Genomic DNA, 26,625 nt, shown 5'->3' with positions numbered 1-26,625 from the left:
AACGCCTCTCCTGCCTCTCAGGATCCGTAGCGCCCTCCGCCGGTCCGGAGAAGGGGCGGGGCCTCGGAGCGCCGGAGGGAGGCACATCCGGGACCCTTGGCACCCCAGAGCTGGGGCGGAGCGATAGGAGGGGCGGGGCTGGAGACGGGACGGGGCGGGGCTCGCTCCGACCCGAACCTGGAGCTGTCCTCGCCCTTTCGGGCCGCCGCCTATTCCCGGTGCGACGCAGGGTTTCTGTACGCGCCGCGGGTCCTGAGCATCGCCTTCCAGGTACAGGTGGGTCACTGCAGGCCTGCTGCGGGCCGGGGAACCGGGTTTTGGGTAGTCCCAGCGATCCTGGGCACTTGAGGACTGGCCGGTGCGTACTCTCTTCCAGCCGCATCCCACCGTCAGAGGCCAGGCAAAGCCTTCGCCGCCTCTGTGCTCCCGCGCCCGCCGGAGGAGAGCAGGGACCCATTTCGCATCCGAACATTTCGAACCTGGCCTAGTTGCTCCGGGAGGATGGAGTCTTGGGGAACTCAGGTCAACTCTCCCGCTTGCAAAGCTCCTGGCGAGCGGGCGTGCCAAGGCCCCTTTTCACTCTTTTCTCTCTTCCTGCGGCTTTGGCATAGAGGCGTTGTCTCGGATACGGGTTTGGGAAAGAGCTTTGTGGGAAGACCGAAAGGAAATTATCTTAGAGGAATAATAATCAAGAAAGGGAGAAAGATTTCTCGTCCAAGGGATGAGAGACTCATATATCGGGATGAAGTGCCTTACGGAGAAATGCGCACCATCGCAACCCAACCCCCCCCCCCCCCATTAATTGTGCATTATTTTAAAAACACTTGAAATGGTTTGATGAATAAAACAAAAAATAGCTATTTGTAAATAATACTTATCATTCTTCGGAGGTGGTTTTATTCATCATTTCATAAAAGTATGTTCCAAGGAAGGCTTTTGGCTTTCACAGGAAAAATTTTTGCTCAGGGCATCCTACCATGGTGACATCTTGCCACAGTTCCTCAATACTTTTCATTGCATCGCCCTTAATGGAGTTGATATTTTCATTACCTTTGTGTATGGTATATCCATTTGACCCTGGCTTTGTAAAGTATTATAGCATCATTACTGTAAATTAGCCTTGGCTTTCATTTTTAAAGAAACTGCGTATTTGCTTGACTTCTCGGGGTGAAAAAAAAAAGTTAGCCTTTCCAAATTACATGAAATATTGGCTTAATGTTTGTGTAAATTGAAGGAAAACATGGTAATCTTTGTACTAGTAATGGTAAGTATATAAATTGTAGTCCAGAAGACCCTGAAGCAGAAGTGTTATTACACCAGTGTCTTACTACCTGTTTTACATTCTACGTTAAGAGAATGGACAGCATATGGAACAACACATCACTGCTTGACCTTATGGCTAAGAACAAGTGTAAAACGTTCCAAATGTTGCCATAGTTCTAACAGTTAAAGGCTCTAAAGCTTTAATTTATAGAGATGTTAGAAAACTTCAAGTGGTATAAATTCGGGAGACTGTTGTTGTGTTTAAAGAGGTCAGAACAACTCAAAGAAGAACTCACTTGATTGGTTTTGACTTAGGCTTACAGCACTTGACTCCATAAGACTAGAGTACCAGAACACCAGACTTTGGTTTGCCTCACTGCCCAGCTGCCTTCTAAACCACTGGACTGCAGCTTAGGGTCTTGAGAAAGGGGACACTGGCAGTTGAAGAAAGAAGAAATTAAGCTACTGTTAGTTGATGGACGTCTTGAAGCTGTCTTGGAACTCAAGTTGAGTCACTTCATTAGTATTACTAAGATACTCCTAGCGCTTGGTACATTCCAAGAGATTTTGAAACTATCAGGAACCATTAGTATCTCCATGTCATCTAATGTTGCCAATTTTAAAGTAATTGGTATTTTAGCCCTTAGTAATAAAAAGGAGAATAAATAGCTTGAAGTAAACTGCCATTCGATTTTCTATATTTAAGTGTTTTTATTGAGACTTATATATGCAAAGAAGTTCTGTAGGTGACCTAGTCACCAGCAGGGCAAGGTGCAATTCCAAGGTGCCTACTCTGCAGCCTGAAGGGGTTCTCTCTAGGGACTTCTACTCAGGTATAGCTGGGACCCTGACTTAAACTGCAGAAGACAATTTCCAAATGAGTCGGTCTGCAGGCATGCTGGGCACTGTAGGTCATAGGCACCATAGCTGGGTAGCATTGTTAGTTGCTTCCCCCACTTGGAAGTCTTCTGGGATCATGAAAGCTAGTCCTCAGGCTTTCCAGTTTGAGACCTCTTGGTCATGTGTCCAAAATACATGGTGTCTTCAGCAATAAGCACTTAACCTTCCTCCTCTGAGAGGCAACGACAGGCACTAACAATAGCCTAGGATAAGGGGGAAATCTCTTATTAGACCAACCCTGACCAACAAGCCAAAAAGGAACTAACATCTTATACGTAGTGTTGGAGTTTTTGTAAAGTGGTCTCTGGATCTTGGGGAAAGTGTTGTCAGCTAGGGTGAATGAATTTCACTTAAACTATATGTATACACAGACTTACATGTAATATGTGTAATTTTACGTAAATAGATAATATGACTCCTTATGACTTTTTCAGACCCTAAGGCTGCTATTTTACCTCCTCACTGCCTCTAATTAGAGTTCCCGCATCATCACGGTTTTTCAAATTCCCGCTTCAGACTACCTGTACCCTGCTATTCCTCTGTGTATTGCTCCTCTCTTCCCTGCTCACCCCTGCCGTGGTCCATTTGTACTTTGCTGTTTTCAGCTGTTTCTGCAGACTGTGTACTCACATCTGAAGATTTGGAGCCAGGGAATCTAGATGAGAAAAAAAAAAAAAAAAAGTAGGGCATTTATCTTTCTGGGTCTGAATTACCTCATTCAATATAATTTTTGCCAGTTCTGTCCATTTGCCTTCAGAATTCATGGTTTCATTTTTCTTTACACTTGAATAGTATTTCAGAATGTATCAGTGCCACAATTTCAATATCCATTCATAAGTTTGAGGACATTAAGTTGTTTCCTTTTTCTAGCTCTTGTGAATTGAGGGACAGTGAAAGAGGCAGAACAGATATATGTAGGGCAGAATGACGAGTTCTTTGGGCATCTGCTGTGGAATGATAAAACTGGGCAGCTGAGTCATATGGAAGATTTATTTTTAGGCTTTTGAGGATTCTCCAGGCTGAATTCAAGAGGGCGTGAACCCGTTTGCAGTCCCACCAACCTTGAACAGGCAATCCCTCTTCCCCACATCCTCTCAAGCATTTCCATCTCCTAATTGCTAAGGACCATGACTGTTTTTAAAAATACTTCTTATCCATTTTTATTTCTTCTTTTATTTTTATTTTATTTTTATTTCTTGAGAACTCTCTGTTTGGATTCCTAGCCCATTTCTGAATATATCATTTTGCCGGGAGGGTCTCTTTTGTTTGTATATCTTAAATACACATAAAGATATCAAATGTACATCAGTCAACGATTCTCTCCTATTCTGTGGGCTTCCTTATCACTCAGTTGACTGTTTCTTTAGTGGGGCAGAAGCTTTTAGGTTTTATAAGGTCCTACTTGTCCATTGCTGAACTTAATTTCCGGGCCAAAGCAGGTTCTATTCAGAATGTCCTTTTCTATACTTAGATCATGTACGGTAGTTTTGGTGTTTTCTTCTAGCAGTTTCTGTGTTTCACGCTTCACACTTAGGTCTTTGATTTGTTTGGATTTAGTTGTGTCAGTTGTGCAAGGTGATGCAGGTCTAATTTCATTCTTCTGCATGAGAGCATCTAGTTTGCACAGCAGTGTTTGTTGAAGATGCCGTCTTTTCTCCAGTGTATGTTTCTGACAGCTGACCGAGAAACTCCCACTCAAGAGCATAGGGCTATTTAAAGGACCAGGCATATGAAATAGATCCTAATACAGTAGCAGAAGTGAGTCTCCTAACAAACACCTGTAATCTCAATACATGGGAGGCCAAAGCAAGAGGATTATGTGTATCAGGCCAGCTTGGCCAGTGAGACACAGGAAAACTTAACAGGGAAATACTTCATTCTGTAGATATTTTGCCCAGCTCTTATTACCTTACCTTCTCTTCTTGGTTGTATTTCCTACATTTAATACAGTTACTATTTTATTGGCAGAATTTATCATAAAGAATTGTTTGTAGTAAATTTTTCATCATGAATATTGAGGCTTTTTCAAATGAATGAATTATAAAAAAAATTTGTGCGGAATTCTTAAGCAAATCAGAAAACAAATTTTGATGCTATTTCATTTTGCTTTAATATGTACTAGCTATGATGTTCTAGATGCCGAAGAAAGACTTTAACATGATAAAACCCAATTCTTGCTGCCCTAGGAGCCAGTGATGTCTAGATAGATAGGCTTGGGATGAATAGCACTAGGGAAAGAATGAGAAAGATCTGCTTTAGTGTGTGGACTCAGCGCTTGAAAGCCCACCACTTTCACTTTCGGGAGGAAAGCAGAATAATGTGACATCAATGTCATTTCAGTGTTACTCCACCAACAGCTGTCCAGTTTATTCGCATTGATGGTTAAAAAACCATCACGGTATTTTTGTGAAAGCTAAGATGGGGCTGGGAATGGCCAGGCAGTTGTGTACACTCAGGGGGCAGAGGTAGGTGGATCTCTGAGTTTGAGGCCAGCCTGCTTGACAGAGCCAGTTCCAGGACTTCTAGGGCTACAACAAAGAAACTTTGTCTGGGCTGAGGTGGGGTAATAATGGTAAATTTATTGTAAAGATCATATGAGAAGAATTTCTACTTGGAGTTGTGTGTTCATAAGGCTCTTCATTTTTGTAGGTGTGAACTAACTGGGGGTGAGTGGTAGACGCTTTAAGCAGCACAGACTTTACCCCAACTCCGATAACCGTAAGCCCGTCCCTAATCTGTAATGCGGTGACTTTGTCCTGAGACACACAAAGCCTCCCCTACCCTCACCCTAACACAGATAGCTTATAAGTTTTATTTGTAAGGGTAACTCTGGTATTTCAAACATAAATTTGACCCCTTGGTCACATGCAGAGTGTCAGCCTCTCCAGTTCTCTCATGCTCTTAGCTCTGCACAGTTGTTTGCTGTGTGATACTCCAGGTCCCCTGACTGCCCGGCTTCCCTGCCTACCATTTGGAACTTTTCATTTCCTGCCAAATGAGAATTTCCTCATTTCTCATCTCTGAGATCTCTTTTTAGCATATATTTCACCCTCAGAGAGACAGCAATGTCTCACTTTTGCCTTCCATGGGCCAGTGTCAAACTCAATGCTGAAACCTTTTCTGTCCTGTTTCTTTTAAGAGGCTCACTGGCTCGGTTACCCCAGTTCTCTATTGCCCTCCGTTCTCCAGGGTGACCCTTTGAACACCAACCTCAATATCATACCCTGAAAACAACAGGAACGTTTTCTTCTAGGTCTCACCTTTGTCTTACCTTCCTTCTTAGCTTACAGCTGCACTTCTGTAAAGGGAGCAGCTCTGTGGAGTCACTTCCACACTGCAGTGTCTCCTGTCCTCGCAGCTGCACTCCAGCTTGCCAGTTCCACCGATTTCCTGAGCCATTGCAATAGTTATTTTCCATCATTTTATTCGTATCGTGATCTCCAAGCATTTGACATTACCAACCATTATTAATCTGAAATCCTCGTCCCTGTGGTCCCTGTGGGCAAATGTTGGAATGATGACCAGAAATGCACAGTTCTTTGGGGAGCTGACCTTTCTTGATGTATATAGTTGTTCTTTTTCTGTCCCTGTCAGGACCTCAGATATCATACAGTCTTATTGATTAATTGGACATAATATACTGTACCTTTAAAACTAGTTGTTATTTGTAATCATTATACCACTTGCTAGTTCTTTTGAAAAATTGGGATTCTCTAGCTTATAAAAAAAATATATGAATATATAATAAAGGTTTTAAATTATAAGCAAGGTCTTTGTCTAAGACACTATAGGATGGTCACATGTGATTGTATGTGTGTTTCTTTCTAATTTCTGCCTTAAGGACATTTATAACCTTTTACTGAGAAAAACTAACTGGGTTCAAAAGATGTTTTTAAATTAAAAAGATTCATAGCATTTCAATAAGCAAGAGTTTTTGTTTTGTTTTTTTATTGCCTTCACTTAATTGTAGTTACATTTTGCCTTTTTGATAGGTTCCCCAAAAAACAAGGAACATGGAAGAATCTGCAAACCAGTTGCAGCCACTGAGTGAGACTCAAGTAGTTAACTCAGAGGGCGGATATGTATGGCAGGTCACCGACATGAACCGGCTGCACCGCTTCTTGTGTTTTGGCTCTGAAGGTGGCACGTACTATATCAAAGAACAGAAGCTGGGCCTTGAGAATGCTGAAGCCTTAATTAGACTGATTGAAGACGGCAGAGGATGCGAAGTGATCCAGGAAATCAAGTCCTTTAGTCAGGAAGGCAGGACTGCCAAACAAGAGCCACTGCTGTTTGCACTGGCCATTTGTTCCCAGTGTGCGGACATAAACACAAAGCAAGCAGCCTTTAAAGCTGTCCCTGAAGTGTGTCGCATTCCGACCCACCTCTTCACTTTTATCCAGTTTAAGAAAGACCTGAAGGAGAGCATGAAGTGTGGCATGTGGGGTCGCGCCCTCCGGAAGGCAGTGGCAGACTGGTACAATGAAAAAGGCGGCATGGCCGTGGCGCTGGCGGTTACAAAGTATAAACAACGAAACGGCTGGTCTCACAAAGATCTCCTCCGACTGTCCCACCTTAAACCTTCCAGTGAAGGTGAGCCTAGAAAGACACAGACGATCGAGACACAGATGCACTTGATTTTCTAGAATTAGCTTTTATTCACAAAACGCAATGCTGTTGAATTAATCGAGACCTATTTAAAGCCAGCCTGAAACTAAACGCCTGCCGGGTTTATACTTTGAGTCATTAATGCTTATGTTTTAATCTCCCTTCTCAGAAAGTAATTACTGTACTACATGTCCTTTTCTTCAGGCACTTTCATACACTAATGTCTCAAATGTGTAGTTCAGAATAGCCTTCAAGATTTCCTTGCAGGCAGATTCTAGCAAGAGAGGAAATAAGTAGCAGTCTAGAGCCCCTGCTATCAAGAAGGTGTATGCTTGCTAAAACCTGACCTTGTCTATGCTGTATTCAGACCATCGTCAGTTGGTGAGCACCCTAGACAGTGTGGCCACATCTGAGAATATATAAACTAGTCACCTATCAGTGGGTCATGATTCTTGATCATTAATGACTGGATCATCTGTAGCAAGTATTTGGTTTCCTGCTGGCTTTAAATATATCTGATTAATGAATCAACATTAAGTTTTGTAAATGACAGTGGCTGTCAGGTGGCTGCTGACATGGTGCTGGTATGGGTACTGGGTCCCAGACTCAGGTCCTCTGTAAGGTGTCTTTAACCACTGAGCCATCTCTCCAGCCACTCCCTCACTTTTTTCTAGGTTAAAAAAAAACAACAAAAAAGTTCCATCCTAAAATCAGAAAAAAATATGGTTTTTCTTAAACATACCATTTTTTACTTTCAAATCTGATCCAGTATACACTGGACATTCTTTTACTCTGTGTTTTGACATCAATAGCATAAGTTGGTACTCAGGTATAGAAAGACCCCGATTACAACTGATACCGAATAGTCTCTAAACAAGAGATACTGTGTGGGCTTTGTTGTCATGGTCTATAAAGTGAGGACGAGATGTTCCATAGCTTACACCTGCAGGAGGTTTTCAGTCTAAGCTATTGAGGGCAAACCACACACTAAAGTTCTGTTAGAAACAGCGTCATCACGGATGATCCCAAGGTTCCTCATGTGGAAAAAACAAAATTTAAACCAACGCTAAACAACTGAGTAAATAATGTGTTAATATGCTAACTAAAATGTGCATTTATAAAGAAAGACATTAAGTCAAAATATCATTGTCTTAACTGGGTATCTATTATGTTCCTGTGAGACGGGGGGATTTTTATTTTTTTGGAAAAACAATATAGAGGACTTTATGTGAAGCATGTAATTATTAAGACAGCTTTGTCTTAAATCTGTAAGATAGCAAGAGATGCAATACTGTAGAAATTCCTGCATGTCAGTATTAACTTCTGATTGAATTATCTAAATTTAAGTTCAAAAATAGCACAGAGACTGTTTCAGTTTTACTTAAAGGTATGTTTTATTTAGCCTGTAAAAAATATTTTAAGAAAAAAAATGAAGTTTTTATCAGGATATTAAAAAATCAGACTACATATTAAAAAAAAAAATCTATATTCTGACCTGCCTTTAGATCCACTGACCATGGTGCTAGGGTTGGACCTCAGACTATATACATGCTCTGCACATACTCTACAAAGCACTGAGCTATATCCCCAGCCATTTTTATTACTTTTTTATTCATTTGTTCATTTTAAGCTTTCCAGATCAGACCTAAGGTACACACATTCGAGGTGAATTTTCTATAACTGAGCTGTATCTCCCACTCTCTCAACTCTTTATTCTGAAGCAAGATCTCACTAAATTAACCAGGCTGGCCTTGAACTCAAGATCCTCCTCCTACCCAAACCTCTAAGCAGTTGGAATTAGAGGCCTGTGCCCCTAAACCTGCCTTAAGATTTATCTTGAAGCCAGGCAGTGGTGGCACTTGCCCCAGCACTTGGGAGGCAGAGATTTGTGAATTTCTGAGTTCGAGGCCAGCCTGGTCTACAGAGTGAGTTCCAGGACAGCCAGGGCTACACAGAGAAACCCTGTCTCGAAAAAACAAACAAAGAAACAAACAAACAAAAATTTATCTTGAAAGTTCTTTTTTCTTTCCTTCCTTCCTTCTTTCTTTCTGTTTTGTTTTTGGGGGGTTTTGTTTGTTTTGTCTTTTTTCCAGCACTAAACCACACTCTCTGACCATCACAATCCTGGTGACTTTTAGATTACCCTGGCCTGTTTCTGTATTTTACCTACTGCTCTCTAAATCAAGCCAAATGTGTTAATCTCTACACTCTTTACAGATTTGGAGATTAAGAGGTAGAAAGATTAAGGTTGATCAGGAAATGTACATTAAGGAATGAAATGGCTACCTACTTCTTCTTGCAGTACTTTAAACTGAGTGAGCCCAAATTTGAATTCTGTGCTTCTCCCTTGTCTTTCTTCAGTCCGGAGTTTGTGGTCTGTGGCCTATCTATTGTCTGTCTGTCTGTACTTTGTGTCTGATCTATTCCTGTTGTCTGTCCTGATAAAGGGCTTTGCTCTGTATTTCTTGAACAGCAAAGAAAGTGTGCTTTGTAAAAATCTTTTTAAAGGTTTACAAAGGAAGAAGTTACTTTACTGATCCATATTGACCAAAATAGTTCTCAAAAACCAAGCCCAGATGTTACCAACCTATAGTCATATGTTGCTTCCCACATCTTTGGCATATTGGTTGTTTTAAATTGCTTTTAACCTATGTAATTACTACAGTACACACATAAATACATTAATCTGGGTTAGGAGCGTGGAAAATGTATACTTTAAGATTAAGATTTAGCTTAAATTGCAAAAGCTGACCACAGGGGAAATCCAAGGCAGAGAAGGTTGGTTACATTGTTTTTTTAAGGCAGGTTGAATTTAAAGCTAAGTACACAGTAGTATAGCAGGATGTTTTAAATCATCTCAAGGCATATTTAATAACACTTTCAAGATCTGACAAATGTTTATCTCTTCAAAGGCAAGAAGTATTTTCAGCAAAAGATATGCCATAAGCAAAGTATATGCTTAAACATAGATTTCCTCATGCCAAACTTTTTTTAACTGTTAAAAAAAAAATGTAAAAGGAATGCACAAGTTATTTTCCTTTTTAAAGTATTGGGCTTCTCATAGTTTCTGTTGCTAAACAATTTAATAGCCTGTCTCCACATAATCACTAGTGTCAGAAATCCATATTTATTCAAAAGCACAGGATAAAACAGTGTGATAATCATTGGAATAGATGAATATTGTGAGTGAGGTTTTGCATGTGAAGTAGGCATTGTCTACAAAGTTTCTAGTGTCAGTATCTCTGCAGTGCCCCTGTAATGCAATTAGTTTAAACTACAGGTTGGATTTTCCACCACCTTATATTTAGACTGTAATTACTAATGGTGTGTTAGAAAAAAAAAAAAAAAAAACACTTCATTTGCTGAAATGTGTTTGTTATGTGACAGAACATAGCATCCCATGTTAAGGGAGTCAGCTCCTGTCCGTCTAGTTAAGCTGATCATGATGCAGTCTCAGGAACCCTGTTCTAGTTTCACTAATCCTACTTGCCTTTTCAATTCTTTATCTTGTTAAAGGACTTGCTATTGTGACCAAATATATTACAAAGGGCTGGAAAGAAGTTCATGAACAGTATAAAGAAAAAGCGCTTTCTGTGGAGACTGAGAAGCTACTAAAGTACCTGGAGGCTGTGGAGAAAGTGAAGCGTACAAAAGATGACCTGGAAGTCATTCATCTAATTGAAGAACATCAGTTAGTTAGGGAACATCTGCTGACAAACCACTTGAAGTCTAAAGAGGTGAGTACATCTCTTTAAAAAGAGAAAGTTGAAGTTAAAAACCCTGGATTCAGTCCCAAACCCTACCAAAATAAGAGAGGGGCCAGGGAGATGGCTTCTTATTTATAGCTCTTGATGAACAGGCAAGAGGACCAACCCGTGTTCAGCTGAGGGGCGAGAAGACAGAGATGAATCCCCAGAGCAGGTAACTAGCGAGACTAGCCACATCGCATATCTGAGACTCTGCCTCAGAAGAAAAGTGACATGTTAGTAAGGAAGAGTCCCAGCTTCAACCTCAAGCCTTAAAACACACACACACACATTTGCACACTCACACACACGGCAGAGAAGAGGGACCAAACATATCTTTAAAGTGGTACTTATTAAAATATTCAGCATTAACATGATACCAACATTATTCCATACACACTCACATACATAGACACAAGCTATATTGAGAATTTAGGAAGCTCTGTATTTTCTCCACAGAAATCTCCTTTTCTTATTTGACAACCTTTGATGAACTGATTTTCATTCTGGAGGCCCTTTAAACCCTAAGGAAAGGCTTTACAGGATGCATTGTCAAAGCGGCTGACTTCACTGCGTTCCACTCTGAGCCATTTCCCTTCACTCTTCACATTTCTCACTAGCTATCGCCCTTCTGCTGTTTGTTTTTCCTCTGTAGGTATGGAAGGCTTTGTTACAAGAAATGCCCCTGACTGCGCTACTGAGGAACCTGGGAAAGATGACTGCTAATTCAGTGCTTGAACCAGGAAATTCTGAAGTATCTTTAGTATGTGAAAAACTGAGCAATGAAAAGCTGCTCAAAAAGGTATGTGTGAGCCATGACTCGGTTAGCTCTTGGGGGACCTAAGACTTCTCTCGTGAAAAATTACGTTCTAATTCTTAAAGCTAAATTTAATATTTGTTCTTCCTTTCCTGTGTGTTTTACCTTTAGCAGTATAAACCTCTGAAACTCATAATTGTTATTTTTACTTAAACTTGGCAATCATCTTCTGTCTGTCTTGTTTCTAGGCTCGTATACATCCATTTCATGTTTTAATTGCATTAGAGACCTACAGAACAGGCCACGGGCTCAGAGGAAAACTGAAGTGGATTCCAGATAAAGAAATCTTACAAGCTTTAGATGCTGCTTTTTATAAAACATTTAAGGTAATAATTTTATTTTGTTTATTTAAAAAAGACGGGATTAATGTATTCTGTAAAAAACACATTTAGTGGTTTTTTTTATATTATTCTATATTAATATCTTAGCCATTTTAAAGCATATACCCATTGCTTTTCTATAATTGGTATGAAGGTGATTACAAAGTTGACTTGAGTAATTCTTGTCACGCTCAGTAACTGCTTCTTATCCCAAGATCATTTTAATAATTTTTAAAGTCATACTGATAAGTAACTGAATTTGAATATTTGCATTTTGGTGGATTCCTTCAACCTAATACTCTTTTTTAGTTTCAGTGTTAATTGGGAATTGCGTCTTGATAATCTGTCTTTTGGAATGGAAATCTAGCTATAAGTTAAAATTTTTCATTTCAAAATTTTTTGGATATACCACAAAATCTAACATCGATATTGTGTAGCAAATTAAAAGGGTTCTGCATAATCACCAAGTGACATTTATCCCTGATGTGCAAGGACATTTCAACACCATGAGTGTAACCTTGTCAGCAAAGGGACATGGTATCAATTGATGTATAAAAAGCATTTGGCAAAATTTAACATTAAAAACCAAAATGAAAACCAAAAACTCACTTACTAGTAAAACTTCCTCACTATGATGACACTTTTAGATAAAAAAAAAAAAAAAAAAAAAAAAGTTCGTATGTGGGACTAGAAGGATGGCTCAGCAGTTAAGAGCACTGTCTGCTTTTCCAGAAATTGTAAGTTCAATTCCCAGCAACTACATGGTAGTTTAGAAACATCTATCCTGGAACCTGATGCTCTCTTCTGGCATGCAGATATACATGCAGATAGAGCACTTGTATACATAAAATAAATAATTTTTTTTTAAAAAATCATAGGTATCATCAGACTTGAATAAAATAACAAGAGATTTTTTCCTTAAGTTTAAAAATAAGCGTAGCTACTTTCCTTGCTTCGGTGCCACAGAGTACTAAAAGTTGTGGTAATTATATAAGAAAAAAAGCCTCACGTGGCATGCCCATTATTCTATCCAGAAAACCCTAAGGAACTCACATACAAGCCCTGTTAGAGTGAAATATATTCAACAGAATTTCAAGTTATAACGCAGTTCATTAAAAAACAACAACATGGGAGCTGGAGAGATGGCTCAGCGGTTAAGAACACTGACTGCTCTCCCAGAGGTCCTGAGTTCAATTCCCAGCAACCTTGGTGGCTCACAACCATTGTAATGTGATCCAATGCCCTCGTCTGGTGTGTCTGAAGAGAGCCACAGTGTACTCACATACATAAAATAAATAAATAAATCTTTTTTAAAAAACAGCAACAATAAAAACACACAAAATCATTGGATGGGTCAGGGATGGTTGTACAGATCTGTAATCCTGATACTTGGGAAATGGAAGTAGCAGTCAGAAGCCAGAGCCTCCAATAGCACAGCAAATTCAAAGCCGTCCTGGGCTACCTGAGACTTTGTCTCAAAAACTAGGGATGAAAAAATAGATAATAAATAAAATAAATTTAGTTGTATACTATAGTAATAAATTATTTGAAAATAAAATTAAGAAAATACTAGTATTTCAAGTAGCACTAAAAGGAAATGAATATACTGACATGCAAGAGTTATACACTGTAAACTGTAAAACATGCCTCCGTGAGAAGAGGGTAGGGCCATCCAAAGCCATCTACAGATTTCAAAGTCCCAATGGCATGTTTTGCAGAAAATTAACAGTCCATGCAAGACTCCAAGTGATTCCAAATAACCAAAACAATCTTCAAGAGCAAATTTGCAGGACTCATGTCTGGACTTCAGAACTCAACAGTAACCAAAGTACCATGCTGCTGTTACAAGGACAGCCGTGGTAGCCAGAGGAAGGAAACAGAGTCTGGAAACAAACTGACACTGATCTTTAAGGATCCTAGAATGAGTTGATCCAGAAAGGGCAGTTTTCAACAAACTGTGCTGAAACAAGCCCACAGTCCCATGCAGGAGAGGAAGGTGGGGCATTCATTGTCTTACAGCATGCGCAAAGCCATTCCAGAAGAGATCAGTCACTTACATTTAGGAACTAACTAAACATAAAAAGAATAATAAAGAACAGGAGCTAACAACTAAATAAGTTGAACTTCAGAATTTGAAACATAGGGTAACTGGACAGTGGTGGCGCACGCCTTTGATCCTAGCATTCGGGAGGCAGAGTTTGAGGTCAGCTTGGTCTACAGAGTAAGTTCCAGTATAGTCAGAGTTACACAGAGAAAACCCTGTCTTGAAAAATAAAAACTGAAATGTGTGCATCATACAGTGTTAGAAGAAAGTAGGAAAAGCTTACATAGTGGGAGAAACTATTTGCAGATTATACATATATAATGAAAAGTGTTTAATATCCATAATATAAAAAGCCCTGAGGTTCAATAATACAATTATAAGCCAGTTTCAAAATGGACAAAGTATTTCAATAGATAGTTTTTCAGAATTATATAAATGAAAGATGTTCAGTTTGATTAGTCAGATCAAAAGCACAAACAAAATGCCACTTTGTACCTAACTGAATGAATAGGTGTTAGCAAAACAGGAACAAGTATTAGGAAGGTGGGGAGATTGGAACCCTTGTGTATTATCAGGAATAAAGTGAAATGTCTCAGCCTGTGAACATGAGCATCACAATGCTAATCATGGAGTACTTGGAATGCTGCACCTGCCTATAAAGCCCCACAGTGGGCTTGGTGGGAGAGACCATGAGTCAGAGTCCACCGTGCCTCCATAAAACACCCTGTCTCAAAAGCAAACATCTAGAGCAAACGAACAAACCTGAAAACATAAGTAGAATACCAGCCTGGTAAGCTTGCTGACACACACCTTTAATCCCAGCACGCACAAGGCAGCGCCAAGGGGCCATCTCTGAGGTCAAGGCCAGCCTGGTCTACGTGTACAGGCCTACATAGAGAAACCCTGACTCGGTAAAAAGAAAATAGGCCCCCCCAAAAAATAAAATAAAATAAACTATGATACCATCAAGAACTCAGCCTCAACGGGCGTGTTGGCACATGCCTTTAATCCCAGCACTAGGGAGGCAGAGGCAGGTGGACATCTGAGTTTGAGGCCAGCCAGCCTGCTCTACAAAGTGAGTTCGAGAACAGCCAGGGCTATACAGAGAAACCCTGTCTCAAAAAAAAAAAAAAAAAAAAAAGACCTCGGCCTCTGTATATGCCCAGAGGACTGGAAGGAGGTCCTTGATCTTGGTTTTGTAGAGTAGTCCATCCCAGCTCTACTAACAGTAGCCAAAAGGTTCCCAGGTTGTTCTAGGACTGCATCTTGTGAAGTACACACTCTAGTGCCAGAAAACAGCCTAGGAGGTACTAGACTCCTCAAGGTGACTGTGTAAGCTTAAGGCTCTGCATAGGTCGATGACTCTGCTGTGACAATGACAGAGTCTCGATATAAGACAGTGTCTATGTTCCATGAAGATAATCAGGGCTGATCAGTTATACTCTTCAGAATGGCTACAGAGTAAATGTTATCTTTCACCACAGTTCAAAAGAAATTCTTTTTTTTTTTTAAAGATTTATTTATTTATTATATGTAAGTACACTGTAGCTGTCTTCAGACACTCCAGAAGAGGGCGCCAGATCTCGTTACGGATGGTTGTGAGCCACCATGTGGTTGCTGGGATTTGAACTCTGGACCTTCGGAAGAGCAGTCTGGTGCTCTTACCCACTGAGCCATCTCACCAGCCCTCAAAAGAAATTCTTAAAAGTTCCCATTTTACTTCAGTGAAAAGAGATGTTTAAAACTAGGACCTTAACTTCTTTCAGTAAAGTTAAACAGATTACATCTTTCTCTTCATTTTGCCAGTTAATAAGAGGTAGAATGTTAAAGATAATAGTTAACTTATATACCAACAAAAACAGGCCTTTCTTCTAGGAGCCTCTTGAGTGAAAGATAAATACGATTTTTTTTTCAGTCTAACCTACTTAACGATCTCTCTGACTTTTTCATGACTACTTTATTTTGTCTTCTTTTTAGACCGTTGAACCAACTGGGAAGCGCTTCTTGCTCGCTGTTGACGTCAGTGCCTCTATGAACCAGAGAGTCTTGGGTAGTGTACTCAGTGCTAGTACTGTTGCCGCAGCAATGTGCATGGTGAGATCCGCTAAGACGGCTTAGTGTTCCACCCCTAAAACGTGGTCACAGTAAAACTGACAAGGCCAGCATCACCCAGGATCAGCTTTTCACTTATCGTTTCACTTATGTGACGTCTATCATTTTCTATCTGAAGACAACATTATAACACAAAGTTTTACTCATGCTGAAAAGGGGTGTTGTATAAGGAAGGACCAGAGCTGATCTGCCAAATGTTATAGTGAGATTAAATGTTACTAGTATATGCAAAAATACATGATGGTTAGGGGGGGGGAAATGGTTTAAAAGCTCCAGAAATGAGTAATGGGCATTAGAGAGCTTCTCGCCCATGCTTCCTTCACCACACAGTAAGGATGCTCTTCTCCACTTGTCTGCCTTCATTCCTCATTTGTAAGATGAGCATTGTGTGTGTGTGTGTGTGTGTGTGTGTGTGTGTGTGTGTTTATTTGCCTAGGAGAGTGCTGTAGATACCAGCTTCTCAGAATTGTTTTGGGTTATGGCTTTTGTTAGTTCGTTTTCATGTATGGATTGCATTGGCCCCTGGACAAGGACCCCCCTCAGAGGACAAGACAGCATACAGGAGTTATTCTGTCCTTCCACCCTGTGGACTCCAGGGATTGAATTCAGAGCGGCTGGCAGCAAGGGCCTTTTCCCACTGAGCCATCTCCACAGCCTGTGCTCCCCAGTGCTGTGACTCTCTATTCTGAAACACAAAAAAGGCAAGCTTAGGAATACTAAGCATCACACTGTTTCTTTCCGAGGTAACGTTATGTAAGCCTTTAAAAGACAGACTGATAATTTCAGAATGCTGAAAATGGCTCCCATTGTGCTTTTCCAGGTGGTTACACGGACAGAAAAAGAGTCTTCGGTGGTTGCTTTTGCCTGTGATATGGTTCCGTTTCCAGTGACTACAGACATGACATTACAGCAGGTTTTAACGGCAATGAATAAAGTAAGACACTGTTTTACTAAAATGACCTGTAGCTTTGTATTGGGGCATTGCATAGTATCTAGAGTAAAAAATTGTTCTAACTTCTCATGGCAAGCACAATCAAACATAGATCTGTGCAGACATGGTACGGTCTGTATATTGGTTTACATAAAATGATGCTCTGAGGATAAGAGCCTTTATGTTAGGTATTTATTTCAGACATCTAATGGACACTGACATGGTTTTATTTTACTGCGATTCCTTCTCTTTTTTCCCTGAGATAGGTTCCAGCAGGCAACACGGATTGCTCTCTCCCAATGATCTGGGCCCAGAAAACAGGCACAGCCGCAGATGTCTTCATTGTGTTTACTGATAATGAGACCTTTGCGGGGCAGGTGCATCCTGCTGTTGCCCTGAGAGAGTACCGAAAGGTAAACAGCAACCCTTCCATCTGTTACTGGTCCTCTCTAAACACACTCCATTAGTGAGGCTGTTCCTTCATTTGTGTAGGAAAGCCAGTGTCGGGTGGGCTCAGCTGTACTTGAAACAGAAAAGTAGGAACTATACATACAGCATCCAGTTCCAGTGGTAAATACTAACAGTGCCCTTTGCCAGTGCTTTTGATAATGACCTAATATATATATTTGACCTCAGCTATAATTTATAAGATATATTGCATTTCTTAAAAAATTAACTTATTTGTAAGCTTAACTAAAAACTATATGAAGTTACAGCAAATTTTTGAGTCTGTAACCTAAACTTTATCTGTCTGATCATTCTCTCTCTTCCTCCCTTGGCCAACTCAGATGACAGAATGTTTTGTTACTATTCTGTCCAGTATGATAGACACTGATGTTAACATTTGGCTCATGTGACTACTAAAATGTAAAAAGAACTTGCTATGAAGAACAATGGTTCTCCCAAACATGATTTTCCTACCAACTATAGCATCATTTGGTGGTCAGATCAGAAATGTACATAGCAGACCCCATCAGACATCCATCAGACTCTGTGAGTAGGGTTCAGGATTCCCATGAAGGTTTACTTTTGAGCGCCATAAAGGAGAGACTAGAATTTGGACTAAAAGCAGTCTAGATGTTAGTCCTGAGTCTCTTCTGCTAAGTGTGGGTCTGAACAAGTTAGTTAACTGACAAATGTCATAGTAGGTAATGATGCATATCTTTTAGGGTTGATGCAACAGTTATACCTGTCTCAACCCGTTTGGCTGCCTTTCTTCCCAAGGCACAAATCGTCCCAGCATGGGAAAGATCTCCCTCCCTCCCTCCCTCCCTCCCTCCCTCCCTCTCTCCCTCCCTCCTTCCCTCCCTCTCTTTTGACCCATTTTCACTCTTCCACCATACACTAAATAAAATAAAATAAATAAATAAGAAAAGAAAAACAAATTGGTCATTAGAACTGGTCATGGTAGCTTAGCATGTAATCCTAGCATTTGAGATACTGAGGCAGGGGCTAAAGAGATAGCTCAGTGGCTAAGAACATACATTGCACTTGCAGAGGACCTGAATTTATTTTCAGCACCTATGTTGGGTGTTTCACAACTGCCTATAATTCCAGGTTCAGGAGATCTGATGCATCAAGTCTCTGCAATAACTTGCATTCCTGTGCATTCAAGCATATACACACATGCTCGCTTGCGCACACACACACATACATTAAAAATAAAATCTTTAAACCAAAGAGTCTGAGGCGAGAGAATCCTTGCTATGCTACATAAGGAACTTAAGAGTGGCCTGGGCTACATATATCGTGATAACTTATCACAATAAATGAATAAATAAAGGCTGGTAGAGTAGTTGTCTACCATACATGAAGCACCAGGCTTGATCCCCAGCCCGGAAAAAGATCATGGTGGTACATAACCTACAATCTTAGCATTTGGAAGGTGGGGCAGAAGTATCAGAAGTTCAGCTCTTCACCTACATACCAAGTTTTCGGTCATCCTGAGCTACATGAAATCCTGTCTCAAAGAAAGTTTATCCAAACAAAAACCTTAATTTTTTAGTTATTAAAAAAACATTTTAAAGCCGGGCATGGTGGCGCACGCCTTTAATCCCCGAACTCGGGAGGCAGAGGCAGGTGGATTTCTGAGTTCGAGGCCCGCCTGGTCTACAGAGTGAGTTCCAGGACAGCCAGAGCTATACAGAGAAACCCAGTCTCGAAAAACAAACAAACAAAACCATTTTAATAGGTTTATTATAATGACTGACAAAACTATACTTTAATTGATTGTTTCTTCCGTAATATTTAGTGATCTTAAATACATACAGAGAGACTGGGAATATAGCTCAGTAATTCAGTGGTAGAGAACTTACCTAGTATGTGCAAGGTCTTGGCTTGATCCATAGCGCAAAGGATGGCTAAGAAGAATAAAGAGAAACAGATGGGAGGTGGACCAGGAAGTCAGGGAGAGAAAGGGGACAGAATTAGAGTTCTGAAGAGCACAATCTATTTACTGTATATATTAAAATTGTAACTGGACTTGGTGTAATCCTGCATGTTGGTAGGAGGAACCATGGTTGTGAGTTGTAGTCTTAATTTTTAAGGATTTTTGTTTGTTTTTCTTGCATATAATTTCATATGTAGTTACTTTCTCTTATATTTTCTGTACAGAAAATGGATATTCCTGCTAAATTGATTGTTTGTGGGATGACATCAAATGGCTTTACCATTGCAGACCCAGACGATAGAGGCATGTTGGATATGTGTGGCTTTGATACTGCGGCTCTGGATGTAATTCGGAATTTCACGTTGGATGTCATTTAACCCTGAGTACCAGAATGATCTGAGAGGGGCACTGCTGTAGTGGTTTTCATTGAAAATACGCAGCTACTTCCCAGCTAGACACAGTAGTAAAAAATGTCATCAGTATGTGCATGATAGAAATGCACTTTGGCAAGAACAGAAGGAAGGAGGCAAATGTTGAGCCCAAAGGTGCATGTACTCAGCTAGCTCTTGAGAAGCCTTCGGGATACTGTAGCTTCCTCTGTAGAGAACTTCGTTTCAATAGACACTGTACAATAGTGGTGTTGTACTTAACTGGATCACACCTTTGTACTGAAAGTGAGATACAGAGTATAAGTAGCCTCACATCATGTCACTTGTATGAGAAGTGTTTGTTTTCTTAAATGTCTTCATTGGAAAAGGACAGTTTTAATAATGTCCAAATACTCTGAGGTGCACTAGACCATGTGACTGTGATGGAAATGAACCTCACCAGGTAAATTTTTATACAAAGGGGTTTAAAAAAAAAAAAAGACATTTGGTTAAACTAAATTATGAATGAATTTTACAAATTCAGAGTTTTCTAAGATCATATGAACAACAGCTTTCTTACTCAATGAAAAAGATGTTTTCCTTCAGATGTTTCATTTGTACTTGTTAGGATTTGTTACTATTTTGGCCAAAACAGGGTGGAAATCCCTAAGGGACTTGTTGAGTTTATATAGGCTGAGGAATTTGCTTTGTAGCCTTGTGTTAGCTGAACAACAACAGTGTATCATGCACTTCCGCTTTCCTGGGTGTTTCATGTATTTAACTCCCCTGTCCATAATCCTGACAGTGTAACAATTAAAACTCTACTGTAAAGACATAGCTTTTCTGTACCCCTAAAATACCTTTAACTAATTTTCATATTTTTCTAATATTAAGTTGGTCTGAAGTCTTTTAAATTTTTGCCCCCTATGCATTTTGTGTCTAGTTTCTTTTTTGATAGAGTAGAGAAATAATACAGCCAGCTAGATCCTTCGAGTTCAAAGGCAATTTTAGAGTAGCCATATCAACCAATCAGTGTATGTAGAAAATCTAAGAACTGATTTTGTATAAATTAAACTTCCTTTTCACCATACTAAAATACATTCTTTTCTTGAGCAATTACATGTTATCACTGGGAAGCTTAGCATGAGAATGGCCTATTGAAACACCAGTAGTTTTTCTCTTGATTCAGTAATGGTATCTAAGGTAGTTTATACTAAAACTCTCATTTTTATGTATTACTCTTTAAATATTAAAGGTTTACTGGGGGCGTATAAAGCCCTTTCAGAACTAGTATGTGTAGGTTACATACCCTTTTAAGTGTTTAGGGGGTGAAGTTCTTTTATTTGGGAGAGAAAGGGGCTTTGCTAGTGTGAGGATTTATGTACATATTTTCTTTCCTAAGAAATTTAGTCTCAGAGAATAAGAAAATGTTCCCTTCAGGTGATTTGACATTAATGAAGTTTCATATGTAGCCATTCCTCCAAGACAGTAACAAATTTTCAGTGTTATTAGCAAAGATAGTATCAGCTCCAGTTCTAAACACCATTGCTTCTGATGCTGTTCTGGCTTGACCACTGTCACATTTTAACTAATTCTGATATATTAAAGTTTCATGTTCAAATTGAATTTAAAGTTTTAAACCCTAGTAATTACATGAGATCTATTGAATTTTTTAAACCCAGGATCTAAGTTTTAATATGATCTAACTTATTATGAAATTTACATGGCATATTATATAAAAGCTTATTTCTTTTTTTTTTTTTTAATGCTACTTAGATAATGCTTTTAGGCAAGCAGAGTATATCTAGGAGCTAGTATTTAACCCATCAGGGAAATAAGGGTCACCTCCCGGTAGCCCTTCTACAGTATAGGTAAACCTAATTAAATAGATTAAGATTGAAGACAGAGGCCAAGTGTGGTGATGCATGCCTTTATTCCTGGGGAAACAGAGGCAGGTAGATCTCTTAAGTTAGAGGCCAGCCTGCTCTACATAGTGAATTCCAGACCAGTCAGGGCTACTTAGTGAGACCCTGTCTCCAAAAAGAAAAAAAGGTTTAAGAGGCAGAGGCAGGCATTTTTCTGAGTTCGAGGCCAGCCTGGTCTACAAAGTGAGTTCCAGGACAGCCAGAGCTATACAGAGAAACCCTGTCTCAAATTGCAAAACTTCAGAGTAGAAAGAAAATTTAGAAAAAAATGTATTTGATTGATAAACAGAAACCAGTCTAGATCTTCTGGATGTGTGTGTTGGTTATTTTGTTTTGTTTTGTGACAGGGTCTCTCTCCATAGACATAGTCCTATTTTAGAGCTCACTGTGTAGACCAGGCTGGCCTTGAACAGAGAGCCTCCTGCCTCTGCCTCCCAAGTGCTAGGGCTAAAGGTGTGCAACACTATGCCCAGGGTAAGGCTGGATGGTTTTGGAGAGGGGTCTGCCTCTCTACTCAGAATTCTGTCTTTTAGTCTCTCATCCATGGGGCATGTTGACTTAGTAAGAGAAACAGTAGAATTATGAAGCCTTTTACCTAATTTAGACGTTAGGAATTGATGATATGCATGATTACTTTAGAAACCTGTGAAGGTGTGTGATTTTTTTCTTGTTTGTTTGTTTTGATTTGGAGTAATTCTCAAACACAATTATGTCTCTGCAGCCTATGTTGCTATGGAATCTAGCCACATAGAAAGGCATTATTACCTCATTAAGCATAGGACACCCTCAAGTGGTAAACAAGTTTTATTTCCAAATTACCACTAGAGTGACTCTTAAGTAAATAGTATGGAAAATACTGCTTTAAAAAGCAATCTTAAGAACCTTAAGTATCTTTTCTTAAGATACTATGTAAATATTTCTAGGATTTAGTTGTAACTAATAACACAAAACACTAATCTTTTCATCTCACTGTTTTTGATTAGTGGATAGTCCATCCACGTATTAAAACTGTTACTTAGTAACTGTTTTCAGGGTGTGTTAGGAAGGGATATGCTAGTAAGTAGAACGTACTCCATCCTTTGGAGCTTCTTGGGTTTTTTTCATGTGCTGTGTCATTATGGACAACCAGTTCAACATATGTGGTAAAATTCTGCTCTCCTACAAATTCATGTATCTTAGTCTCAGATCATAGAAGAACAAGCTGTTTAATATTTACTGAATATTGAGAATGGAAAGGAGGCCTTTCATTACAAGTCCAAACTTCATTTATAATTATAAACACTAAGATGTCCTTATCCCTGATAAAAAGGAAGAAAATATTAAAAAAAAAAATGAAAGCAAAGCTCATAGTCAAACTAGGACCATGCTGTTACCAGCTTATCTATTACTGCTTATATATTACTTTATTTGAATAACAATAAGTCTACAGCAGACAAAATGGCAGGTTGCTTCTCACTTTCCTAGACTTCGACAAGAAAAATTATACCAATGTAAATTTAAGAATATAATGATCTTTAGAAGCACAGTAAGTGTACATCTAAGCAGGAAATGAAAGCTAAATCATTGTAAATTCTTGGAGTTATTTTCCTGTGACCTAAACATTTTGTCCCAAGGCAAGCAAGATAGTCATCGTGGGTAAAGACACTCACCACCAAGCTTGATAAATGGTTCCCAGTCCCTGGACCCCACAATGTAAGAGGAGAAACCAGTTACTGCCGGTTGTCCTCTGTGCCATGGCATGCATGGGCGTGTAAAAGTGAAGAAAAAAAAAGATGCCGCAACAGATTTGGTCGTTGTGTTGTTGTGTGGTGTGCTTGTAGTAAAAGTATCTCAAGATGCAAAATCGTCTTGGATTCCATTGGTTTTGTTAGGGTACAAATTGTCGTCTTAGAGAAATGTCACACAGCCAGAAGGAAGGATCAGCAAAGATGACAGGTTCTTTGTGAGACAAGCCAGTGTTAACTCAGAAGTTATTGTGTTCTCTTGATACCTGCTCCATCATCTCTTCTTCCATGGAAGATTACTTCTCGCGCATTTTTCTCTTTTGCAAAGTCTTCTCCCATTTTTGTCTTTTTTCCTGTTTGATCCAGTTGGGTAATAAATTGCAGGACCAGAAAGTCATCCACAGTCAGGTTGGGGGTGAATCTACTGCAGGTTGTTTTTTGTTTTATATAAATTTAAGAGTATATTTTTCAGAGTTGGAGAGATGGCTCACTGGTTAAAAGCACTGAGGGCCCAGGTTCAATTCCCAGTACCCACATGGCAGCTCACAACTCTCTGTAACTCCAGTTCTGGGGATCCTATACTACCACACAGACATACATGCAAGCAAAACACCAATGTACATAAAAAATAATAATAAATAATTCATTTTTAAAAATTTTTTCCAAATTACTGAAGTAATATCCGGATTGATATGTTCTTTGCCCAAATCAAGTCATGTTGTAGATATTCCAGAAATGTTATAGCCATTCAATAAGGTCAGTTATTCAGAATCTGTATAATCATTGATAAACACTGAAAAGAGAACCGTTATACTATATATGCAATCTAATTGACTGCAATTTCAGTAAGTGACACATATATCCTCTCAGTTCTATAATTACACTCCTAGTTTACAAAGTCTTTCAACTAAGTGTCTGCCCATGCATGCATACATATATGTACCCTGAACTTACAAAAAGCCTTATAATGACTTACGTTGGCATTCAGTATCTTACTGGTAACTATTTACTCTTTTGAAAAAAATCACTATGAAATTTAAAGTTGATTTGAAAATATTTTCATATAGAAAACTAATAATGTAACTAAGAATGCTATTTGAATAACATTATAACAGATGACACAGTTTTCCTAAACCCTAAAGTAACAAGAGATATTAGAAAAAAAGGGAAAGGAAAATCAATGAGATTCTATTCCTAGAATTGTGATTATTTTCACTCAGCATTTGTAAATATAATGAAGATAAACAAAAGCTGTTTCATATCCTTCAGAGATATGTTTGCCTTTCTACTTTATCCCTGCCTTTAATCATCAGAACTTTGTGAACACAGGTGAACTTTCATTTTAAAATGTTTGAACTTCTGTACCGTGTATAAGTTAGCAGAATCTGGATTAAAAAAAAAAAAAAGAAACTAAATTAATTTCATTTCTGCTGGTTTCACTTTACTGTATTTTTGGTTTTTTTTTTTTTGTTTGTTTGTTTTTTTTTTTTTGGTTTTTCGAGACAGGGTTTCTCTGTGTAGCCCTGGCTGTCCTGGCACTCACTTTGTAGACCAGGCTGGCCTCGAACTCAGAAATCCGCCTGCCTCTGCCTCCCGAGTGCTGGGATTAAAGGCGTGCGCCACCACGCCCGGCTTATTTTTGTATTATTAAAAGTAGCAAAAATGAATGGGTTAATATTGTTGACTATGTGTAACTGCTAAATTATATCAATGAAATCATTACATTGAAACTGTATCCAAATGATTTCTCAGGCTTTGTTTGAAGTGTAAACTCCAGCCCCATTATGACCAAATTAGATTTAAAGATAGTGAATGAATACTAATGAAGAAAACTGTTCTGTTGCACTGTTCTAAATAATAGAATATATATTTGGTATGGTTGGTGAAATAGCTTTTGTTATTATTTAAGTTACAATTTCTTATTGCAAATTTAATAATGAATTCTCCAAAGGAATGGGATGAATGGAGTTATATTTGAAAGAATTGGAAGAAAGTATTACAATCTGCTTCTAAACTATTTGTTTTATTACAATGACATTTATTTCTATAATTGGCCAATTGATGGATCTTTCAGGTATCCAGAATTATGTCTGCATGGAATAAATTATAGTTATATTAAGAGCCTTAAAGTGGGGGAAAAAGGACTCTTTTGACTGCCTTAACATATGACAAGCTCTCTTTTCCAGACATACTAATTTCTTTAGGGTCTGTTAAATAAGCAATGCCTTAATAGTGTGCTAATGATCTGAAGAGTAGAGCTTTACAGGGTCTTCTAGAGCTTTTAATTCTACATAATGAATTTAACTGTTAGGTATTATACCTGATTGCACATTAATAATTTAAAACAAGAAAAAAATAATCTGGCTATGCTGATGTGTAATAAGTACATGACTGTAACATCAGTATATTTTATGGTTGCTTAAGGTTTTGTATTGTTTTGTATAACCAGTTACCCAGAAGCTGGACTTGCTGGCCATAACCTGACCTCCAAGGACCATGTTGCATATTTAACACTGGATGAAAAGTACAGTTGTACAGCTCCAAAAAGAACTGCTTTGTAAGGGAAATTTTTGAGGCAAAAGGCAAATGTTTTGGTTCAAACCTATGAGCAAAGTCATTTAGAGAATTGAAGATAGTATTAAAACCTTGAGACTCTTGCAATAAAAATATCAGTCCAGTGACTTGTTTCATTGCATTCACATTTTGCATTTGCTTTGCCTTTCAAAGCAGAAAAATCTTACAAAACCGAAAGAATGCTTTAAAATTGTCACGCTGGTGCTTAAAGATCTATTATGCTTGATGTATAACTAACTTGTTTCCAAGAACGGAGCCTGGGGAAGGCTTATAGGCCTTTCCTAGTACTTGTGATTATTGTCAAGTCTTCCAAGTTTGCAATGTAAATAATGTGTAACAATGTGACATTGATGTTTTCTAATGAGGAGTAGATGAATGCTTCAGTTATTACTTCTACTTCATGATAAAAGTTTTCACCAATACTGAGAAATCTTGATTTTGTAACCTTGCAAAATAACCTATTACATACAAGTTGATTGTCTCTTACCTGAAATGCTTGGAGCCTCAAGTATTTTAAGATTCTTTTTTCCAATTTTGGAATTATCTGCAAATGTATAATGGAATACCTGGGATTTGCTGTATGAGCCTTGTATGTGTTATGTGACAGAAAAACATTTTTTAATGGACTTGCTTTGGCTGTGACTTTGCAATTGGTCTATGGAACTTTCCACGGGCATTATGTTAACACTCTCTAGTTTCCAGTTCTGGAGCTTTCTAAAATTTTATATTTTCAAATTGGGGATGCTTAACTTGTAAGTCATTCCAGATATGGAGTGGGCACTACACAAACTGTTTGTCACCAGTTTATTGTAGAAATCGATAGGTGTACCAAATAAATTGTATGCATATCAAATAACTGTCTTCTAATCATTTTTAAAACATGAATTTTAAGGTTATAATATGC

The 26,625-nt window shown here is 38.8% G+C and overlaps 1 protein-coding gene across 2 annotated transcripts; it reads left to right on the top strand.

The window, feature by feature from the left end:
- The first annotated feature begins 158 nt into the window (after window positions 1-158).
- Window positions 159-26,577, top strand: Ro60 (Ro60, Y RNA binding protein). 2 transcript variants are annotated; one of them, XM_021161966.3, is made up of 9 exons: window positions 159-270; window positions 6,156-6,756; window positions 10,288-10,508; window positions 11,173-11,319; window positions 11,523-11,660; window positions 15,676-15,792; window positions 16,631-16,744; window positions 17,008-17,154; window positions 19,355-26,577. In XM_021161966.3, exons 2-9 carry the CDS (start codon window positions 6,177-6,179, stop codon window positions 19,505-19,507), a joined length of 1,617 nt encoding a protein of 538 aa, XP_021017625.1. In that variant the 5' UTR covers window positions 159-270; window positions 6,156-6,176; the 3' UTR covers window positions 19,508-26,577. The 2 variants fall into 2 exon arrangements, with proteins under 2 accessions (XP_021017625.1, XP_029335431.1); XM_029479571.2 differs by having other exon boundaries at window positions 159-276.
- The last annotated feature ends 48 nt before the right edge of the window (window positions 26,578-26,625 follow it).

The sequence above is a fragment of the Mus caroli genome, unplaced genomic scaffold, assembly GCF_978045245.1.
Source record: "Mus caroli unplaced genomic scaffold, Mus_caroli_1 scaffold_1, whole genome shotgun sequence".
Lineage (NCBI taxonomy): Eukaryota > Metazoa > Chordata > Mammalia > Rodentia > Muridae > Mus > Mus caroli.
The sequence above is the reverse complement of the archived record's forward strand: the minus strand, read 5'-3'. Positions and strand labels throughout refer to the sequence as shown.

Excerpts from the sequence above, each read along its gene's own strand:
- Ro60 (XM_021161966.3), top strand. The coding sequence starts at position 6,177 with ATGGAAGAATCTGCAAACCAGTTGCAGCCACTGAGTGAGACTCAAGTA. Across the intron at positions 15,793-16,630 it reads TTGCCGCAGCAATGTGCATG|GTGGTTACACGGACAGAAAA; the intron begins GTGAGATCCGCT and ends GTGCTTTTCCAG. Across the intron at positions 17,155-19,354 it reads CCCTGAGAGAGTACCGAAAG|AAAATGGATATTCCTGCTAA; the intron begins GTAAACAGCAAC and ends TTTTCTGTACAG.